Source organism: Mobula birostris, chromosome 19 (genome assembly GCF_030028105.1).
Source record: "Mobula birostris isolate sMobBir1 chromosome 19, sMobBir1.hap1, whole genome shotgun sequence".
NCBI lineage: Eukaryota > Metazoa > Chordata > Chondrichthyes > Myliobatiformes > Myliobatidae > Mobula > Mobula birostris.
Window position 1 is genome coordinate 7109238 of NC_092388.1, and position 23986 is coordinate 7133223.

At 41.9% G+C, this 23986-nt stretch overlaps 1 protein-coding gene across 2 annotated transcripts in view; it reads right to left on the minus strand.

Annotated features, from left to right (window-relative positions):
- Nucleotides 1–23986, minus strand: part of azi2 (5-azacytidine induced 2) — an 86434-nt gene that overhangs the window by 59913 nt on the left and 2535 nt on the right. Inside the window, exons 2-5 of one of the 2 annotated variants that reach the window (XM_072283181.1) lie at nt 20077–20356; nt 12731–12856; nt 11094–11193; nt 8534–8682 (exon numbers count right to left, since the gene is read on the minus strand). In XM_072283181.1, the coding sequence (XP_072139282.1) occupies nt 8534–8682; nt 11094–11193; nt 12731–12856; nt 20077–20304 (603 nt within the window). In that variant the 5' untranslated portion in view covers nt 20305–20356. The remainder of the gene's footprint in view (nt 1–8533; nt 8683–11093; nt 11194–12730; nt 12857–20076; nt 20357–23986) is intronic. The other variant, XM_072283182.1, reaches the window with a different exon arrangement.

Here is a 23986-nt window from a genome sequence, read left to right on the forward strand (position 1 = left end):
ATTTCTCTGAAGTTTGGTCATTTTTCCCCGATCCCCCTTCTCTTTTTTCCCCCCCACTCTCAATTCTAGCTCCCCTCTTACCCCTACTCTTCTTCTTACATGCCACCACCTCTCTCCTTCCCTTTCTTCCATATTCCACTGTCTGCTCCTTTTTCTTTTACCTTTTCCCCTTACTTCCTCCCCCACCCACTCTCCTCATTTCAGCCCCCTTCTCATTTCAACACCTCCCCTTCTCACCCCAACCCTCTCACTTCAAAACCCCCTCTTCCACCCACCCTTCTCACTTCACCCCCTCTCCCTTCAAACTCTTCCTTCTCACTTTAAAACTCCTCCCCACCCACCCAACCTACCCCCACATCTCTTACCAGCTTGTACTCCTTCCCCTCCCCCTTCCTTTCCAGTCCTGAAGAAGTGTCTCAGCACTAAACATCAACTGTTTATTCCTCTCCAAAACTGCTGGCTGAACTGCTGAGTTATAGAAACATAGAAAGCCTACAGCACAATACAGGCACTTTGGCCCACAAAGCTGTGTCGAGCATGTCCTTACGATAGAAATTACCTAGGGATACCCATAGCCCTCTATTTTTCTAAGCTCCATGTACCCATCCAGGAGTCTCTTAAAAGACCCTATCGTATCTGCCTCCACCACCATTGCCAGCAGCCCATTCCACGCACTCACAACTCTCTGTGTAAAAAAACCTACGTCTGACATCTCCTCTGTACCTACCTCCAAGCACCTCTATCAAGTCACCTCTCCTCCATTGCTCCAAGGAGAAAAGGCCGAGTTCACTCAACCTATTCTCATAAGGCATGCTCCCCAATCCAGGCAACATCCTTGCAAATCTCCTCTGCACCCTTTCTATGGTTTCCACATCCTTCCTTTAGTGAGGCAACCAGCACTGAGCACAGTATTCCAAGTGGGGTCTGACCAGGGACCTATATAGCTGCAACATTAGCTCTCGGTTCTTAAACTCAATCCCACGATTGATGAAGGCCAATGCACTATATGCCTTCTTAACCACAGAGTCCACCTGCGTATATTCTGCCATCATATTTGACTTACCAAAATGAACCACTTCACACTTATCTGGATTGAACTCCATCTGCCACTTCTCAGCCCAGTTTTGCATCCTATCAATGTCCCGCTGTAACCCCTTACAGCCCTCCACACTATCCACAACACCCCCAACCTTTGTGTCATCAGCAAATTTACTAACTCATCCATCCACTTCTTCATCCAGGTCATTTATAGAAATCACAAACAGTAAGGGTCCCAGAAAAGATCCTTGAGGCACACAACCAGTCACCAACCTCCATGCAGAATATGACCTGTCTACAATCACTCTTTGTCATCTGTGGGCATACCAATTCTGGATCCACAAAGCAATGTCCCCATGGATCCCATGCCTCCTTACTTTCTCAATAAGCCTTGCATGGAGTACCTTATCAAATGCCTTGCTGAAATCTATATATACATCTACTGCTCTACCCTCATCAATGTGTTTAGTCACATCCTCAAAAAATTCAATCAGGCTCATTAGGCACAACCTGCCTTTGACAAAACCATGCTGACTATACCTAATCATATTTTGCCTCTCCAAATGTTCATAAATCCTGCCTCTCAGGATCTTCTCCATTAACTCACCAACCACTGAAGTAAAACTCACTGGTCTATAATTTCCTGAGCTATCTCTACTCCCTTTCTTGAATAAGGAAACAACATCCGCAACCCTCCAATCCTCCAGAACCTCTCCTGTCCCCATTGATGATGCAAAGATCATCACCAGAGGCTCAGCAATCTCCTCCCTCACCTCCCACAGTAGCCTGGGGTACATCTTGTCCGGTCCCAGTGACTTATCCAACTTAGTGCTTTCCAAAAGCTCCAGCACATTCTCTTTCTTAATATCTGTATGCTCAAGCTTTTCAGTCCGCTGTAAATCATCCCTACAATTGCCAAGATCCTTTTCTGTAATGAATACTGAAGCAAAGTATTCATTAAGTACCTCCGCTATCTCCTCTGGTTCCATACACACTTTTCCACTGTTACACTTGATTGGTCCTATTCTCTCATGTCTTATCCTCTTGCTCTTCACATACTTGTAGAATGCCTTGCAGTTTTCCTTAACCCTTAATCCTGGGAAGGCCTTCTCACAGTCCCTTCTGGCTCTCCTAATTTCATTCTTAAACTCCTTCTTGCAGACCTTATAATCTTCAAGATTTCTATCATTACCTTATTTTTTGAACCTTTCGTAAGCTTTTCGTTTCTCCTTGACTAGATTTACAACAGCTTTTGTACACCACGGTTCCTGTATCCTACCATCCTTTCCCCATCTCATTGGAAAGTACCTATGCAGAACTCACGCAAATATCGCCTGAACGTTTGCCACATTTCTGCCATACATTTCCCTGAGAACATCTGTTCCCAATTTATGCTTCCAAGTTCCTGCTTGACAGCCTCATATTTCCCCTTACTCCAATTAAACGCTTTCTGAACTTGTCTGTTCCTCTCCCTCTCCATTGCAATGGTAAAGGAGATAGAATTGTGGTCGCTATCTCCAAAATGCTCTCCCACTGAGAGATCTGACACCTGACCAGGTTCATTTCCCAATACCAGATCAAGTACAGCCTCTCCTCTTGTAGGCTCATCTAGATATTGTGTCAAGAAATCTTCCTGAACACACCTAACAAACTCCACGCCATCTGAATCCCTCGCTCTCGGAAGATGCCAATCAATATTTGGGAAATTAAAATCTCCCACCATGACAACCCTGTTATTATTACACCTTTCCTGAATCTGTCTCCCTATCTGCTCCTCGATGTCCCTGTTACTATTGGGTGGTCTATAAAAAAGACCCAGTAGAGTTACTGACCCCCTTCCTGTTCCTAACTTCCACCCACAGAGACTCCGTAGACAATCCCCCCATGACTTCCTCCTTTTCTGCAGCTCTGACGCTATCTCTGATCAGCAGTGCCACGTCCCCACCTCTTTTGCCTCCCTCCCAGTCCTTTCTGAAACATCTAAAGCCTGGCACTCTAAGTAACCATTCCTGCCCCTGAGCCATCCAAATCTCTGTAATGGCCATAACATCATATCTCCAAGTACTGGATCTGATCTGTCCCTATTAGCTGGCATCCACTATATAGGGAATATGAAAAAGAAAGGATTATGAATCAATTGGAGTACTGTGCATACACAATAGGAGGGTCCCTGCGCAAGTCCAACAAAGAGCTTGAAAAAACAGCAACTTTTTTTGACAGGAGTAATTAGATGCAGATGCAGCAGGAGCATTCTCGCAGAGATACGACAAAGAACTTTTAAAAACACAGTGTCTATAAAAGAGAGGTACTGCCAAGAGGAGCAGCCATCGTCAGAGTAGTTTTGAGTTAGAGTAGTAAAGCTTTGGCTCAGCAAGGCTTCAGTGAGAACAAGCGGAGGCTCAGAAAGTTCATTCCTTATTCAATGCTAGAGAGAATAGAGGATATGTCTGCAGAGCCAGTGTTCTGTTCTGGGTGTCAGATGTGGGATTTTCAGGAGAATCCCAGCCTCCTCGATGAAAAGGTGCATTGAGATGCAGCTCCTCAGAGACAGTGTTAGGGAACTAGAGCTGCAGCTTGATGATCTTCAGCTTGTTAGGGAAAGTGAGAGACAGGAGCTACAGGAAGGTAGTCACCCCTGTGACAACAGGAGACAGATAAATAAGAGATAGAGGAATAAGTTCTCAAATGGCAGGGATAGGCAACCATGGCTGAGAAAGGAGCTTAAGGACTGCACAGAAGCCAAGGAAAGGGCATATAACGTAGCAAAAGAGAGCGAGAAGTTGGATGATTGAGAAGCTTTTAAAATCCAACAAAAGGCAACTAAAGCAGCTATAAGGGAAAAGATGAATTATGTGGGTAGAATAGCCAATAATATAGAGCAGGATACTAGAAGTGTTTTTCAGTTATATAAATTGTAAAAGGGAGATATTGGACCACTGGAAAATGATGCTGATGTGGTAGTAATGGGGGACAAACAAAATGGCAGATGAACTTAATGGGTACTTTGCATCTGTCTTCATTGTGGAAGACACTCACAGTGCGCCAGAAGTCCATGAGTGTCAGGGAGCATGAGTGAATACCATTGCTATTACAAAGGAAAAAGTGTTAGGCAAACTCAAAGGTCTTAAGGTGGATAAGTCACCTGGACCAGGTGGACTACATCCCAGTCGAAACAGCTGAAGAGATAACTGATGCATTAGTCATGATCTTTCAAGAATCACTTAATTCTGGCATGGTCCCGGAGGTCTGCAAGATTGCAAATGTCACTCCACTCTCTGGAAGGGAGGAAGGCAAGTTATAGGCAAGTTAGCCTAACCCCAGTGGTTGGGTAAGTGTTAGAGTCTATTACTGAGGATGAGGTCTCGAGGTATTTGGAGACTAATAATAAAATAGGTCAAAGTTAGCATGGTTTCTGTAATGAGAAATCTTGCCTGACAAATCTGTTAGAGTTCTTCGAGCAAGTAACAAGCAGGGTGGACAAAGGAGAGGCAGTGGATGTCATTTACTTGAATTTTCAGAAGACGATTGATAAGGTGCCACAAATGAGGTTGGTTAACAAGATAAAATCCTATGGCGTTACATGGAATATATAGGCATAGATAGCAAAATGGCTGACAGACAGGAAGCAATTAGTGGGAATAAAAGGGGCCTTTCTGTTTGGCTGCCAGTGACTAATGGTGTTCCACAGGGGTCAGTATTGGGACCCCTACTTTGCACATTGTTTGCCAATGATTTGGATAATGAAATTGATGGTCTTGGGGCAAAGTTTGTGTATGATACAAAGACAGGTGGAGGGGTAGATAGTGCTGAAGAAGCAAAGCGACTTCGACAAATTGAAAGAATAGGCAAAAAAGTTGCAGATGGAATACAGTGCTGGGAAATATGTGATAATGCATTTTGATAAAAGGAACAATAGTGCAGACTATTATCTAAATGGGGAGAAGATTCAAACATCAGGGATGCAGAGGGACTTAGAAGTCCTCGTGCAAGACTCCCAGAAGGTTAATTTACAGGTTGAGTCTGTGGTAAAGAAGGCAAATACAATTTTGGCATTTATTTCATGGGAAATAGAATATAAAAACAAGGAGATAATGCTGAGGCTTTATTAGACACTAGTCAGGCTGCACTTGAGTACTATCAATAGTTTTGGGCCCCAATTCTCAGAAGGGATGTGAAATCATTAGAGAGAGTCCAGAGGAGATTCAAGAGGATGATTCTGGGAATGAAGGGGTTAACAAATGAGAAGCATTTGGCAGCTTTGGGATTGTACTCACGGGAATTTAGAAGAATGTGAGAGGATCTCATTGTAATCTACTGAATGGAGGAAGGCCTAGATAGGGTGAATGTGGAGAGGATGTTTCCTATGGTGCGGGTATCCAGAACTAGAGGGCACGGCCTCAAAACTGAGGGGCGGCCCTTTAGAACAGAGGTAAGGAGGACCTTTTTTTGCCAGACAGTAATAAACCTGTGGAATGTTCTGCACAGATGTGGTGGAGGCCAAGTCTCTGCATATATTTAAGGCAGAAGTTGATCTTTCCTGATCGGACAGGCCACCAAAGGATATGGGGAGATGACAGGTGTATGGGGCTGAGCGGGATCTGGGATCAACCAGGATGGAATGGTGGAGTAAACTCGATGGGCTGAAGGGCCTAATTCTAAGTCCCCTACGATAAGTAAATGCATGAAGGAGAGCTGGGAAATGGCAGAGTGGTTAACACAGACATGCTTATATGGGGTGGGTTGGTTGTGCAGCAGTTAGCGTTACGCTCTAAAGCATCAGCAACTTGAGGTTCAATTCCCGCCGCTGTCTGTAAGAAGTTTGTACATTCTCCTCATGACCGCATTGGTTTCTTCTGGGCACTCTTGTTTCCTCCCACATTCCACAGAAGTATGGGTTAGAGTTATTAAGTTGTAGGCACCAGAAGCATAGTGACAGTTGTAGACTACCCAGCACAATCCTCCGTGATTTGATTTGATGCAAAACGACGTATTTCACTGTATGTTTCAATGTTTCATTTTACACGTGACAAATAAAAGTTAATCTCTTTAAATGACATAGACATTAGTATTGTTTTCACTGGACATGAGCCAAGTAATTTTCCAAGCATGTTAAGGAACAAATAAATGCAAGGAACTACAAGAAAGTAGCATTAATAAGATTATGGTGCAGGAGAAATGAATTGCATTCAAAGCTGATACGTGAACAGGGCCTGATAATTTACATCCCTTAAAGAAAAGACCCACTTTTTAAAAAGGAGTCAGGGAGAAAACAAGAAACCACAGACCAGTGTAAATGGTGTTTATAAAGGAGGAGATGACAGAACATTTAGGAAACATGGCAAGTGTTTTGCCTATGACCACAAGAAACTGAAAAGAGTTGCAGACGCAGCCTAGCGCATCATGGAAACCAGCCACCCCCCCCCCCCACAGACACAAGTCAATACTTCTCACTGCCTCAGTAAATCACCCAACATAATTAAAGACCCCACTCCCCCCAAATGTTCTCTCTTTTCCCCTCTCCTATCGGGCAGACAACACAAAAGCATGTACCAACAGGCTCAAGGACAGCTTCTACCCAGCAGTTATAGGACTACTGAATGATTCCCTAGTATGATAAGGTGCACTCTTAACCTTATAACGTACAGTACTTTGATATTGTCTGAACCCTGCCAGCTGCCTGCACTGCACTTTTGCTGTTCTGTAACAATTCATTTTGCATTCTTTGATGTTTACCCTTGTTCTGCTTTCTTGCACTGTTATAATGACCTGATCCTTTTTAGACAGTATGCAAGATGAGTTTTCTCACTATCTCAGTAAATGTGACAATAAGCCAATTTATCAATAGCAACACAAATGTCTGAAAGGAAAATAATGTTTGACATACCTACAGGACGAGTACTTCCCCCTATCAGTATGTCGTCCTGAGAAGGTTAAAGGACTACCATTGGATGCACTATATTCAATTTGTAGAAAAGTTCTTTAGAGACTCTTTTTTTAGATTATGAGGACACTCAGTCCTCGTTTATTGTCATTTAGAAACGCATGCGTTCATGTATCTTGGGCAAAATTAAACTGATGGTATGGGTGGAGATGCAACAGCATGAACTGAAGATACTGAATGGGAACAAATGAGTTTTTGGGGGGTAACATGCAGTAACCACTGTTGACTCGTGGATCAGTGCCTGGACTCTAGTTCCTCAATCATTTGGATTACACCAGATGTAATGCTTCAAAGCTTACTGACAACACTAAAATAGGTGAGGTTATAAATGTAAGTAAGATGAACAGAGTTTGATAGAGTGCATAAAAACAGATTACATCAGTATAATAAAGATAAATGTGAATTTAAACCCTTGCATGGGAAAACAACCCATATTGTTAATAGAGCATTAGACACGACAGTAAGGATGTCTAGAACGAAGGGCTATTGTCACAGTTTACAAGGCAAAAGATGTGGAACTAATTTGAGAAGAAATTTCCTCATCACTGTGAATTCATTACCAAAGAGAAAAAGAGGCTAAATTGCCAAATACTTTTAAGGTGGATAAATTTCCAAACACAAAATATGATATGTTGAGATGTTGAATAGTGAAGAGGCTCAAGGGGGCAAATTAGTTATTTTATTTTTAATTTCGGGCTCTCCTAGTCCTGCTACAATGTTTCTTTATTGAGCAGTTTCTCTTAGATCTTCTTCTAGACCATTAAGACCATAAAATACAAGAGCAGAAGTACGTAACCTGATTATATTAAATGCAGGAGAAAAGGAACAGGAATAAATGTGTTTACTCATGTTACATACTTTATTATTTGGCCTGTTGAGTCTACTCTGCCATTTCATCATGGCTGATCCATTTCCCTCTTCGCCCCAATCTCCTACCTTTTCCTCATATTCCTTCATGCCCTGACCAATCAAAAATCGATCAACCTCTGCCTTAAATATACCCAAAGACTTTGACTTCACAACCGCCTGTGGCAACGAATTCCACAGATTCAGCCGCCTCTGGCTAAAGAAATTCCTCTTCATCTCTGTTCTAAAAGGGTGTCCCTCTATTTTGAAGTTGTGACTTCTGGACTTAGACTCCCCTGCCATAGGAAACATCCTCTCCACACCCACTCTGTACAGTCCTTTCAACATTCAATAGGTTTCAGTAAGATCCTTATCCTTAGTTTTTAATCCCTATTTCCTAAATTTAATACAATCACATTTCGCTGTCAGATTGGCAAGTTTACTTGCTCTGCCCTTCCTCACTGGATTGCATTTTTGCAACATCCTTATTTTATACAGTTCTGAGGAAGAATCTTCACATTGCTCCTGTCTTGTATTACAATGCCGAGACACAAATTTTTCTATACTTTCATCGTGCAATAAATGTTAGAAAAGTAAAGATTTTTGTCTTTAAATTCATACTTTAAGGTACAGTATCTTTTTAAAACTTGATTTATGGAAAATAATTCAACAATTAAACTTATAAAAAGCCATAAACCTTCAATTTACCTTCAGTTTATAACTTTGTAGCTCTTCTCTTAGGAAAGCGCACTCTTGTTTAAGAATTTCCAGTTGTTGGTTCAAGGTATGCACTTTTATTTCATTACTTGATTTGTCTAACTCCCAGGAATTATGGGTTTTGTTCAGATCATCCATCACTACAAAGCAATAAAAAATACTATAAAATACTTAAACAAAATACTACAGATTCTGCAAATATGAAATGCGAATGGAATACAACCACAAGAAATACTCAGATCTGCCAGCATCTGTAATGAAAGGAACAGAGTTAACTCTATGTTTTGATTGCGTTTTACCAAGACAAGTGCTAAAGTTTACTGAGCTTCATTTCCTTTTCTTCAGTTGTTTACACACAACATATCCAATCCCTCCATGTTTATTTTACCCTCCAAAGAGATTTAACTTCTGTATACATCGTATCAGTTATTGTAACTCTTTATGAGATCAGCAATCAGAGTTCAATTCCTGTCACTGTTTGTAAGTGGATTGTGTGTTCTCCTTGTGACCTCATGAGTTTCCTTCCATATTCCAACAACGTACAGTTCAGTGTCAATCCATGACCTCCTCTTGTGCCAAGTTAAGGCCACTTCAGAGTGGAGGACCAACACCTTATATTCCATCTGGGTAGCCTCCAACCTGATGACATGAATATCAATATCTCTTTCCAGTTAACAAAAATTCCCCTCCCCTATTCCCCACTCTTGCCCTTATACTGCTCATCTGCCTATTACTTCCCGCTGGTCTCCCTCCACCTTCCTACAGTGGACTCTCCCCTCTGATCAGATTTTTTCTTCACTAGCCCTTGACCTTTTCAACCCGGCTTCACCTTCTAACTAAACCCTTTCCCCTCCCCCCTCCACATCTTTTAATCAGGTATCTCACCCCTTCCCTCTCAGTCCTGACGAAGGCTCTCAGCCCTAACCGTGGACAGTTTATTCATTTCCATCAACGCTGACTGACCTGCTGAGTTCCTCCAGCATTTCAAGACCATATGACTAAAAGACATAGGTGTGTTGCTCTGGATTTCCAGCTTCTGCAGACCTTCTCCTGTTTACAGTTTAGTACATTGCAGGCATGCAAGTTTGTTGCCAGAGGTATGGCAACGCTTGTTGGCTGCCTCCAGCATACCCTCTGATGGTGTTGGTCACTGACACGAACGATATATTTTACTTTAAGTTTCAATACACATGTGACAAATAATGCTACTCTTCCACTACTTCATGTTAAGAGTTTACTGAAAGTTTTCATTTCCTTAACAATACCATGAGAACTACTGTACTACTTCAGAGAAAAAATGTATAGAAATACACCAACTTACATGAAGTGTACCGGGTTGAACTTGTATAGAACTTAGAGATGACCAGTGATTAAGGCAATGTACTGGCACCAAGCTTTGAAATAAAGCTGCAGGCTATTGTTTTATATAAACACAAGGAAGTCTGCAGATACTGGAAATCCAAAGCAAACCACACAAAATGCTGGAGGAACTCAACAGATCAGGCAGCCTCTATGGAAATGAATACTGAGTTAACGTTTCATTCTGAAACCCTTCTTCAGGACTGAGAAGGGGGAAGATGCCACAATAAAAAGGTTGGGGGAAGAGGAAGGAGATTAGCTGGAAGGTGATAGGTGAAGCCAGGTGGGTGGGAACGGTCATGGGTTGGAGAAGAACGAATCTGATAAGAGACGAGAGTGGACAATATGAGAAAGGGAAGGAGGAGGGAACCCAGGGTGAAGTAATAGGCAGGTGACAAGAGGTAAAACATCAGAATGGAGTGGTGGGGGGGGGGGGGGGAGGGATGGAATTTGTTTATCATAAGGAGAAATCAATATTCATGCCATCAGGTTTAAGGTTACCCAGACGGAATACAAGGTGTTACTCCTCCACCTTGAGGGTGCCTCATCTTGGCATAATAAGAGGCCATGGTACGACACATTGAAATGGGAATGGGAATTAGAATTAAAATGTTTGGCCACTGGGAAGTCCCACTTGTGGCGGATGGTACGCAGGTACTCGACGAAATGGTCCCACAACATACGATAGTTATATTGTTGAGAAAAAGTTACCTTGAATTTATCAGTTTCTTTATGGGATATTGTATCTCAACGACGTAAGTGTGTAACCTCTTCCAGTGCATGTACACTTGGATCCCTATTTTTAATTCCACAACTCTGGAATTCCATTATTAATACCCTATATACAGTCCTTCACAAATACCTGAGCTAAGGTCAGATTCACATTCATTTATCACAGATACAGCAAAATATACAGTGAAATGTAACATTTGCATCAACAACCAACACAATCAGAAATATGCTGGGGCAGTCCACAGGATAGGACAAGTCACAGAGCTCAAAGATTAAATGTGGGATGTTCCAAAAGTCAGTTCACTCCAAAGAACGTACATTATCCATTGGAAAATGAAACAAAAAAGCAGAATATTCATTATTACGTAATATTATTTTCCCAGAACAGCAAGGCTACACTTCGCACAACAAGCACAGCAATGTTTTTAGGTTTCTTATACAACGACCCTAGAAACTGTACCTTCACGGGTTTCAACTTCACTTCTTAGCTGAAGAATTTCTACTTCTTTAGCCTGTAGCGCTTCATTCAGAATTCGGACAGAATCCATCTGTTCCTTGACCTTTATAAAACAAAGGAAAAGACTTCAAAGATAACATCAAGATCAGCCTGAAAAAAATTCAATATTATATCTAAAAACTGTGAAGACATTGCACTCAATAAACAGAACTAGAAGAAATCTGCTCAAGAGGGAAATGTGCTACATGAGAATGAACTCCACTGTGTCACAGAGAACAAGTGGCAGCTGCGAAAGGAGAGACCGTACAACCAAAAGGCCCAACCACTGACCACAGCCACCATCTACTCTTTCTCACAATGCAAAAGGATATGTAGATGCTGGATCAGTCTTTACAGCCACCTGAGAACCCACCAATAGGAGAGCATCATACTCAACTCGAGTGATTGCAGTACTAGAAAACTAAGGTTTTTTTTTTGTTAATGATGATGAGAACTGTCAGAATGTCTCTTCCTTCACTAGCTCATAAACCCCACAAAGGAAACCAAAAATTTTTATAGCCAAGGGTGAGCTTCAATATTTGGCCATCACATGGCTAGGTAATGTTGAAACAAACTTTCATCACCACTAGGAAGATATGCAAAAGAATATAAAATGAACAGAACATACAAATTATATCAACTCAATTTTACAAAAATCTCTTCGTTTTCACAGGACACAATGCAATACCTTCATTTTACTCTTTATAAGTCTCTAAAGAGCACTGGTCGGACACTGGAGAGTGTTGTAGAACAGAGGGACATAGACATACATGGCATCACAGGTAGACAGATGAGTGAAGAAGAATTCTGTCATTCTGGCCTTGATCAGTCAGGGCACTGGGTATAATAGTTGGAATGTCATGCTGCAGGTGTAGATGATGTTGATGAGGCTGCATTCAAAAGTATTTTATTCAGTTTTAGTCACCACGTGATGGGGAAGATGCTGATAAGTTAGTAAGTATGCAGAAAAGATTCATGAGGATGTAGTCAAGATACAAGAGACTGAGTTATAAAAAGGTTGAGCAGGCTAGGACTATATTTATTGGAGCATAGGAGAATGAAGGGCAATCTTATAGATGCATATACAGTCATGAGGGATACAGGTAGGGTGAATGCACACAGTCCTTTTCACCAGGAATCAAGAAATGGAGAGCAGAGGTTTAAGATAAGAAGGGAGAGATTTAAAAGACATTTGAGAGGCAACTTCTTCCACCCAGAGAGTGGCCAGTATATGGAATGAGCTGGAAGTGGAAGTGATTGACACAGGTACATTAACAATGTTTGAAAAGCACTTGAACGGGTACAAAGGTGGCAAGGACGAAACAAAGACAAATAGGATTATCTTAAATGGGTAACTTGTACAGCACGGACCAGTTGGGCTGAAGGGCCTATTTCTGTGATGTACTCTGACAGTAAAAGGTCACAAACACAAAAATAATTTCTTAAATACCAGCTTCAGTTATACAATACTTAAAATTAACTACAAAATCCACATAACATTAATCAATTACCAGAATGATGTGCTTTTTACATTTTACTTAAGCATGACTTTTGACGTTTTTTGGGAAGAAGAATATCACAATAGCACATTAAGATACTACCATTCTCTCCAGTCTCTGTCTCATCTTGTCCCTTTCGATACAGACTTCCCGATAAGCCTGGTAAGCTTTATTCACTCCCTCTTGTTCAAAGGAACTTCTCTCATTGTCAAGAGAAGCATTAAGAAGCTGTAAGTATGGAGCAAAAATACTTTTTTTTAAGCAGGTTCACATAAATCACTCATATATGAAGCCAAATTGACAATGTCTTGGACTCCTATTATGGAAAGTAACGCCAAGCTAAAGAGATGCTCTTTCTGCCCTTAGAACAGAGTAAACAAAGACTGATAATAATTAAAATTGTATTTGCGTAAAGGATCTTAGGATTACAAAATAAAGCAAATTTAATTTTATAATATTTACAGTCACTGCATAGTCCCTGAAAGGATCTGAATTTACACTATGCCATCTAATAGTACATTAAATAATAGCAGATCAATATCTAATCATGAGTACACATCCACAGGTTAGAGTCCTAATCTGAGCAGAGACAATTTTGGCAGAATGAGACAGGCTCCAGCAGAGGTTGATTGGATCAGCCTGTTTGAAGGGAAAGTAACAGCTGGCAAGTGGGAGGCTTTAAAAAGGGTCAAACGTTCAGTTCCGGTAATCTCATTATAGTAAGGATGTAGAAGCTTTAAAGAATTTATGGAGAAGATTTACCTAGATTAGAGAGCATAGTTTATGAGGACAGGCTATGCGAGCAAGGGTTTTTTTTTCCTTTTTGGAGGGAAGGAGGATGAGAGGCAACTTCATAGAAGTGTACAAGATGGTAAGTGGATTAGACGGAGTGGAGAGCCAGAAACTTATTCCCAGGGCAGAAATGGCTAATATCAGGAGCTTAATTTTAAGGTAATTGAAGGAAAGTACGGGGTGGGTGGGGTGAGAGGTTTTTTTTTAAAAAACCACAGAGTGGTGGCTGTGTGCAACGCCCTGCTAAGGGTGGTGATAGAGACAGATACATAAAAGATATTTTAAAAACTCTTAGATAAGATCATAAGGTATGGGAGCAGAATTAGGCCATTCAGCCCATTGAGTCTGCTCCGCCATTTCATCGTGGCTGATCCCAGATCCCATTCAACCCCATACACCTGCCATCTCATCATATCCCTTGATGCCCCAACCACTCAGGAATCTATCAACTTCCGCTTGAAATATATGCATGGATTTGGCCTCCACGGCAGACTGTGGCAGAGCATTCCACAGATTCACAACTCTCTGGCTAAAATATTCCTCCTTACTTCTGTTCTAAAAGGTCACCCCTCAATTTTGAGGCTGTGCCCTCTAGTTCTGGATACGCCCACCAGAGGAAACATCCTCTCCACATGCCCCTTTTCTAGTTCTTTCAACATTCGGTAGGTTTCAATGAGATCCCCATGTGTTCTTCTAAATTCCAGTGAGTACAGGCCCAAGGCTGTCAAATGCACCTCATACGTTCACACTTTCATTCCTGGAATCATCCTTGTGAACCTGCTCTGGACCCTCTCCAATGACAACACATCCTTTCTGAGATATGGGGCCCAAAATTGTTCACAATACTCCTAGTGTGCCCTGACCAGTGTCTTATAAAGCTTCAGCATTATCTCCTTGCTTTTATATTTTATTCCCCTTGAAATAAATTCCAACATTGCATTTGGCTTCCTTACCACAGACTCAACTGTGAATTAACCTCTGGGAGCCTTGCAGGAGGACTAAGTCCCTCTGCACCTCTGATGTTTGAATTTTCTCCCCATTTAGATAATCGTCCACACTATTGTTACTTTTACCAAAATGCATTATCATATATTTCCCAACACTGTATTCCACCTGCCTCTTTTTTGTCCATTCTTCCAATCTGTCTAAGTCCTGATGCAATCACATTGCTTCCTCAGCACTTCCTACCCCTCCACCTATCTCTGTGTCATCCGCAAACTTTGCCACAAAGCATTCAACTCAACTACCTAAATCACTGACAACCAATGTGAAAAGTAGCAGTCCCAATTCTGATCTCTGACGAACACCACTAGTCACTGGCAGCCAACCAGAAATGGCTCCCTTTATTCCCACTCGCTGCCTCCTGCTTGTCAGCCATACCTCTTTCCATGCCAGTATATTTCCTGTAACACCATAGGAATTAATCTTGTTAAGCAGCCTCATGTGAGGCTCCTCATTAAATGCCTTCTGAAAATCTAAGTAAATGACATCCACTGCCTCTCTTTTGTCTACCCAGCTGGTTACTTCCTTGAAGAATTCTAACAGATCTGTCAGGCAAGTCAACAGGAATTCTGCAGATGCTGGAAATTCAAGCAACACACATCAAAGTTGCTGGTGAACGCAGCAGGCCAGGCAGCATCTCTAAGAAGAGGTACAGTCGACATTTCAGGCCGAGACCCTTCGTCAGGACTGTCAGGCAAGACTTCCCTTTGCAAAAACCATGCTGACTTTGACTTATTTTATCATTAGTCTCCAAGTACCCCAAACCTCATCCTTAATAATAGACTCCAACACTTTCCCAACCACTGAGGTTTAAGCTAACTTATCAGTAATTTCCTCTCTTTTGTCTTCCTCCCTCCTTAAAGAGTAGAGTGACATTTGCAATTTTCTAGTCCGTAAGACCATAAGATATAAGAGCAGAAGTAGGCCACTTGGCCAATCAAGTCTGTTCCGCCATTCAATCATGGGCTGATCCAATTCTTCCAGTCATCCTCACTTCCCAGCCTTCTCCCCATACTCTTTGATGCCCTAGCTAATCAAGAACCTATCTAATTCTGCCTTAAATGCACCCAGTGACTTGGCCTCCCCAGCCACTCTTGGCAACAAATTCCACAGGTTTACCACCCTCTGACTAAAGTAATTTCTCCGCTTCTCTGTTCTAAATGTATGTCCTTCAATCCTGAAGTCGGGTCCTCTTGTCCTAGACTCCCCTACCATGGGAAATAAATTTGTCATATCTCATCTATTCAGGCCTTTTAACATTCAGAATGTTTAAATGAGATCTCCTCTCATTCTCCTGAACTCCAAGGAATACAACCCAAGAGCTGCCAGGCATTCCTCATACGGTAACCCTTTCATTCCTGGAAATGATCCCCCGGGTCCTCCAGGACCATGACAGAATCAAGTGATTCTTGAAAGATCATGACCAATGCATCAGTTATCTCTTCAGGATTCTGGGATATAGTCCATCTGGACCAGGTGACTTATCAGTGTGCCTAGCACTTTCTTCCTTTGTAATAGCAATGGCACTCACTCCTGCTCCCTGACACTCACACGCCTCTGGCATACAGCTAGAGTCTATCACAGTAAAGACTGAAGCAAGGTACCTATTAAGTTCATCTGCCACTTCTTTGTCCCCCATTACTACCTCACCAGCATTATTTTAAAGTGGTCCAATCTCAACTCTCACCTCCCTTTTATTATTTATATAACTAAAAAAGCTTTTAGTATCCTGCTTTCTATTATTGGTTAGTTTGCCCTTATATTTAGTCTTTTCCCTTTCTTTCCTTGGCTTTTATGTGGTCCTTAACTTCCCTTGTTAGCCACAGTTGGTTAGCCCTGCTATTTGAGAACTACTACTTCTGTGGGATATATCTATTCTGCACCTTGTGAATTATTCCCAGAAACTTCAGCTTCCTCTGTTCTGCCATCACCCCTGCCAGTATCACCCTCCAATCCACCTGGGCAAGCTCCCCTCTCATGCCTCTGTAATTCCCTTTATTCCATTGAGATAGTGATACATGAGTTCTGCTTCTTCCTCTCAAATTGCAGTATGAAGTCAATCATTTTATGATCACTGTGCCCTAAGGGTTCCTTTATGTTAAGCTGACTAATGAGATCTGGGTTATTACACAAAACCCAATCTAAGATAGCCTTTCCCCTCGTAGGCTCGAGCACAAGCAGCTCTAAAAAGCAATCTTGTAGGCATTCAACAAACTCTTTCTCTTGCTATCTGACACCAACCTGGTTTTCCCAATTCCCTTGCATATTAAAGTCCCCCATTACAATTCTGACATTACCCTTATTACATGCCTTTTCCAATTCCCTTTGCAATCTCAACTACATCTTGGCTACTATTTGGAGGCCTATATGTGCTTATCAATTTTTTTTTACTTTCAGTTTCTGAACTCCACCCAAGATTCAACATTCTCTGACCCTATGTCACCCCTTTCTAAAGGCGTAATTTCATTGCTTACCGATAGAGCCAAACCACTGCCTACGCCTTCCTGCCTGTCCTTTTGATACAAAGTCTATCCTTTGATGTTAAACTCCCAACTGTGACCTTATTTCAGCCATGACTCAGTGATGCTCACATCATGCCGGCCAATCTCTAACTGCGCCGCGAGTTCATCCACCTTATAATGAATGCTATGTGTATTTAAATACAGCACCTTCAGTCCTGCATTCTTTGTCCTTATGAATTTTACCTCTGTGGTACAACTTAACTCTTTGCTCTGTCTGCAGTTGTACCCAATCATTAGCTTGTTGTTGCTAACATTCATATTACAAAATCTACTTGTAAATCTGCTGGCTCATCCTTAGCTGATTATATTGGTTCCCATCCCCTTGCCATATTAGTTTGAACCACCCCCAACAGTTCTAGTAAACCTGCCCACAAGGATATTGGTCCTCCTCGGATTGAAGTGCAACCCGTCTCTTTTGTACAGGTCACACCTGACCCAGAAGAGGTCACAACGATCCGGAAATCTGAATCCCTGCCTCCTGCTCCAATTCGTCGGCCACACATTTATCCGCCACCACATTCTATTCCTATCCTCACTGCCGTGTGGCACAGGTAGCAACCCCGAGATTACTAACCTTGAGGTCCTGCTAGATTGGTACATTCTCCAGAAGGACCACAATCTTGTCAGAGTTTGGAGGCCTGTGAGCATCACTGACCCAGAGAGCTATGTTGGCTAGAATCGGGGCCTTAGCCTTTGGCTCTTAATGGGGTCACACATACCAAACGGTCAAAGGGTAGAGGCCAGACCAAGAGTCTGGGATCAGGGTTCAGCTCAGGGCTAACAACATGACTGGTCAAAAAAAAAAGTTGTTATGGAAACAGCGATCCCTGCGACAGAGATGAAGGATCTTCATTGCTGCCCTAAAAACGGCAGCGGTTTAAGGGGCACTAAGTAGATAGGCACATGGACGATAGAAAAATGATGGGCTATGTAGGAGGAAAGGGTTAGAGTGATCTTAGAGTAGGCTAAAAGGTCAGCACAACATTTTTAGGCGCACGGTGTTTAGGAGTTCTCTGTTCAATATCAAGAAACCAGTTCCTATTAGGGTAGCATATAGACTCGCCAAGTAACGGAACCTTGGCTGATGAGAGAAAGAGGATCTGGTCAGGATAAAAGAACCCTACTTCACGTTTAGTCAACAGGGTATAAATGAATCCCTTTACGAGTTTGAGAACTATAATATTTGGAACTGGTTTATTATTGTTACATTTATTGAAATACAGTGTCTTGCATACTGTTCATAGAGATCAAATAATTATACAGAGCATTGTGGTAGAACAAGGTAAAACAATAACAACACAGAATAAACTGTAACAGCTACCAAGAAAGAGCAGTGCAGGTAAACAATAAGGCCAAAGAGGGAAATGAGGAGGACAAAAGGCAGGTAAGAGATAGCAAGCAAGGCTAAGGATAATCCCAAGAGGTTCTGCAGTTGTATTAATAGTAAAAGGGTAACAAGGGAGAAACAAGGTTCTCTAAAGACCATCAGACCACTAACAAGTCGAGCTGCAGAAGACACCTGGGGGGGGGTTTTAATGTCCATTACCCCTTGATGTTTAATAAAGAAAATATCTTGAATGCCAAAAAAATTAAGGTAAAAAGTAGTGAGGTCTTGGATCGTATGCTTAATCCACAAAGGAGGTATTTGTAGCATTGAAGAGCATTAAGGTGGGAAAATCTGGTACGCCAGACTTCAGTTGTACAGAAATTACTGGAGGGAATTCTGAGGAACATGATCTACCATCACTTGGAAAGACAAAGCATGGTTTTGTATGGGGAGGTCATGTCTGATTAATCCTTTGTGGTTTTTTTTGAAGCGGTAATGAAGGTAGTGTAGTGGATGTTGTCTACATGGTCTATATTTTCCCACGAAGGCCTTGTCAATGTCCTGTATGGAGGGTTGATCCAGAAGATTAGGTCACATGGGATTCACAACAGGAAAGACCACATTTTCAAGATGCCTTTATCATTGCTGTTTCTAAATGTTCGAGCCCATTTCACTTGCAGCAGTTCGAGACAGTAGCTAGGCTTTGTATATTGCCTGGATTAGAAGGTACGTGCCATAACGAGAGGTTGGAGAGTTTGTTTTCTCTGGAGCAGCAGATTGGGGGGATGTGATAGAGTAGACAGAAAATAGCTTTTTCCCCGGGTCGAAATGTCTAATAAAACAGAAGGTATGCATTTAAGGTGAGGGGGGTAATTTCAAAGGCGATGTGAGGGGCTTTTATTTTAAAAAACACAGAGTGGAGGGCTCCCGGAATGCGCTGGGTGGGATGGTGATAGAGGCAGATATATTAGGGACTTTTACGAGACGTTTAGGTAGGCACATGAATGTGAGGAGAACAGAAGGATATGGATATTGTGTAGGCAGAAAGTATTAGTTTAGCTGGGCATTTGATCACAAATTTAATTGGTCCAGCACAACAGTGTAGGCCTGTGCTGTACTGCTCTATCTTTTGGCTCACCACTGTGCCTCTTCACTGTCCTCCAAACTGGCCAAGCGTTTCAGTTTAGTTGATTACAAGTGGATAATAAATACAGACTTTGCTAACAATATTCACAACACAAATAGGAATTTAAAAGCCTTTAATCTGTTTCATAAAACATAGAACAGTACAGCAGAGAAACAGGCTCTTCGGCCCACAGTGTTGTGCTGAATGAATTAAATCAGTTATCTAATGGTGACCCAAACTAATCCCTTCTGCCTACACAATGTCCATGTCTCAATGTCTCATTGAGATTTCCCTCAGACATGCATTCCATATTTCCTTTTTACTATATCCAGGAATTCAGTACAAGATAAAACCAGACTGAATTTGGGAAAGTAATAATAGGGAATTAATCTTTCAGTGTCAAAGTATCATTAATCTACATTTTGCGGTAAGATCTGAAATAGAGTAGAGACAACTGGGGTTGAGAGAAGGTGGGGGGCAGGGGCAACAGAGTATAAAATGAGAATAAACAAACAATGGGGTGAAGGTGAGATACTTACAATAATTCCAGGGGAGACCAAGCAGGTGGAAAATGAAAGGGGAAAAGAGAGGCACTGGAGCCAAATTGCCAAATATTAATCTGCAATGACATTAATTAACTCTAATCTTAAACTTCACAGTTCAACACAAAATAATTTACCCTTTCTTCCAGCATCCGAGCTTTTTTCTTCAAGAAAGAATTTTCAGTCTCCGTTTGCTTTAATCGTTTTTTTATATCTTCGTAGGCTGTGACAAGTGCAAAGTGGGAACCAACAGATTCATCGCCTGAAGAACCCACAATAGGACTATACCTGAAAGGTGTTGCTTCAGGACTTGCTTCTTCATGATTCAAAATAGAAATATCATCTTCTGCCCCTAGTATTTCCATGTTCACAGCTTCAGAGTCTCACCAATGAACACTCTCTTCCAAGCGTTGCATACTATTGATGAATCAAAATAAAAAATAAATGTAAACTTGAAGGCCATATCCCTCAAGAAAACAGCTTTGCATGTGGTTCAAGACATATGCAAAGATAAGCAAAGCAAAATCAAACTCTCAGGTCACTTGGCAACATACACAAAATGCTGGAGGAACTCAGCAGGTCAGGCAACATCTATGGAAAGCAACAAACAGTTGATGTTTCAGGCCAAGACCCTTCATCAGGTTATTTATGCTGTTCAATAAGCAATTATTTTTGCATTATGTCCATCTGCCCAGTAACCTGATGCAGAACATGCTCTCTATCGCAGAAAGGATTAGTTTATTTTGAACATACATCCACTTTAGAGTATATGTTTTACCAGCTTTCAATTTCATTGAGCAGCACCACACAGCAAAGATACTTGGATACAAGCAGAGAAGCCCAGTCTTCCCTTTAAATATTAGCCCTACAGCTATTTGTTATATTTACATTGAAACATCAAAACATACAGTGAAATGTGTCATTTATGTCAACAACCAACACAGTCCAAGGATGTGCTAGAGGAAGCTTGCAAGTGTCGCCACGCTTCCAGCACCAACATAGCATGCCTACAACTTAACAATCTTAACCTGTACAGTTTTGGAATGTGGGCGGAAACCAGTGGACCCGGAGAAAGCCCATGAGGTCACAGGAAGAATGTACAAACTCCCTGCAGACAGTGGCAGAATTGAGCCGTGATTGCTGGCACTGTAAAGCTTTATGCTAATTGCCACACAGCCGTGTGGCACCATCAGCTTCTGTCCGTTAAAAGAAACTGAATTTTTACAATCCCATCTTCATACTTCCTTCCCATTCCAAGTACCATCAAATGAGAATGGAAGGAGCTAAAGATGGCAACAGATGTTTCTGAGGACCTGGGCGACTTATTCCAGTTCGTCTGCAGAACAGTTTGATTTCTCCTCTTCTCATGTCTCTTTGTCCTTTTTCAAGGTGGGTGGGGTCCTGTCAGTCCGAGATCTACAGCTGCACTCCAACTATGGGTTCAACTCTTGGAACTCGCCAAGCGGCCTGGCATTTCGCTATCTCCAGGTGCAGCCTGGAAGACGTGCACCATCGGGCGCAGCCCTGCGGACGACCCGATTGTTCAGCAATGTCGCTGATTGAAGCATTGCAGGAGACTGAAATATCGAAATAGCAGGCAGGCAATAGTGAGCGAGAGTCTGCTGTCCTAGAGTCAGGGAAACTCAAATAGGCGACGCTGCGGATTATAACATCGAAACAGCAAGCTGTTGGTCTCCCCTCCTGTCCGATGCAGGAGTGATATTTCTCTCTCCCTGGCTAGTGAGAGAGAGAGAGCCTTCCTGAGATGTCAAAGTGTTGGGATGGACAGTAGTTTTTGATGGTCTCTAGGGGCTTTGCTATTGTTTGCATGGTGGGTAGTGAAGGATGAATGCTTTTGCTGGAGCAAGTGGGGGGGGGGGTTGATGCTCTTGCTCCTGCTTGTGCATGGGAGGGGAAGGGTGGCTTTGGGGTTCTAATGTTATTTCATTCATTCTTTGGGGTTTTTCTTCTGTTTTGTGGATGTTTGCGAAGAGTAAGGATTTCAGGTGATATACTGTATACATTCTCTGCAATCAAATTGAACCATTGAACTGGAGACTCCTCTGAATAATTGACCAAATGAACTAGTCACCAAGACAACCTGATGCCAACCTTTGGTTTCCACAGTGGCTCTTCGATGTTAATCAATCCTGCTAACCTCCATCTCCTTTGTTTTCTTCCACACTCAGCTCAAACAACTTGCCGACACCACATGCCCAAAGCATGTCAAGTGTCTGCTGAGTTGTAGTAGTCACAAGGGAACATGCGTGCATTGTTCGACTCAGAAGTATATGCTTGGTTCTCTTTGCTGTCCGGTAATGAATTGATGGGCAGCGAGTTCTCTCTAGGTTTCAGAGAACTGGCAAAGAGGGATTGTGTAATATAGATCCATAATTCCTTGTAAGTGGCATCACAAGTAGATAGGGTTGTAAAGAAAGTTTTGGGCACACTGGGCTTCATAAATCAAAGCATTGATTACAAGAGTTGGATGTTATGTTGAAGTTGTACAAGACATTGGTGAGGCCTAATTTGGAGTACTGTGTGCAGTTATGGTCACCTACCAACAGGAAAGATTGTAAGAGTGCAGACAAAATTTACAAGCATGTTGCCAGGACTTGAAGACCTGAGTTATCAGGAAAGGTTGAATAGGTTAGAAGTTTATTCCCAGGAGCCTAGGAGAATGAGGGGAGATTTGATAGAGATACATAAAACGATGAGGGGTATAGATAGCAAGCAGGCTTTTTCCACTGAGGGTGGGTGAGACTAGAAGTGGAGGACGTGGTTAAGGGTGAAAGGTTTAAGAGGAACATGAGGGGGAACTTCTTCACTCAGGGGGTGGTGAGGGTGTGGCGTTTCCAGCAGAAGTGGCGAATTTTAACATTTAAGAGCTACTTGCATAGGTACATGGATGGGAAGTGTACAGAGGGCTAACGTCCCGGTGCAGGTTGATGGGACTGAGCAGAGTAATAGTTCGACATGGACTGGGTGGGCCAAAGAGCCGGTTTCTGTGTGCAGTGTTCTGTGAGTCTGTGACTAACACCTGATGCAGATCAAACCATGATCATCAACGATCAACTCAATTTGCCATAGACATATACTGGGAACTTGGTGTGGTGTTGGTCAGGGCATGACATGCAACAACTATAAAGAATAAAGAATTAAATAAAAAATAAAGTTAGAGGTGAAAGCATGGATATGGAATACAATGTGCATGAATACATCAATGCCAGAATGGCAGGAAAAGTCTGCAGGCCCAATTGGAAAAAACCTTTCTGTTGTTAAGAAATACAAATTCACTTCCATAACATTACAAGAAAAACAAAATATTACCAGAAAAAAAGTGTCAACTGCTCTACTTTTGCTGTCAACATCTTTTTAAAAAGTAATTTTCTCTTTGATCTTCTTCCTAGTACCAGTCTTAGAAGTTCTTCATTCAGTGCATACTCTCTACCACCTACTCTGGTATCAAGAGGAATGGATTTACAGCAAGTGGTGAATACAGCTCAGTCCATCCCAGTCAAAACCCACCCCACCGCTGAGTACACTTACATCAAATACTGCCACAAGAAGACAGTATCCATCATTCCATCATCAAAGACCCCCCCCCCCCCCCCATCCAGGCCATGCTGTCTTCTCACTCCTACCATCAGACAGGGCGTATAGAAGCCTTAGGGCCCACACCACAACTTCAGGAACAGTTATTACCTTACAACCAACAGGCTTCTGATCTGCTGTGGATAACTTCATTTAACTATACATAAACAAAGACTGACAAACGACACTGTGCAAAAGTCAAACCATACAAATAAAAAATAGTGAACTCTACAGGTGACCCACAGATTCACTTTACAACTCATGTTCTCTGTATTATTTTTATTGCATAGTTTGTCTTCTTTTGCACATTGGTTGTTTGCCAGTCCATCTATATTTAATTTTTCATAATAGTCTATTGTACAGTACTATGCAGAAGTTTTTTAATATCCGGATATAGATAAAACTAGTGTGCCTAAGACTTCTGCAAAGCACTGTTAAGAAATACGTATTGCA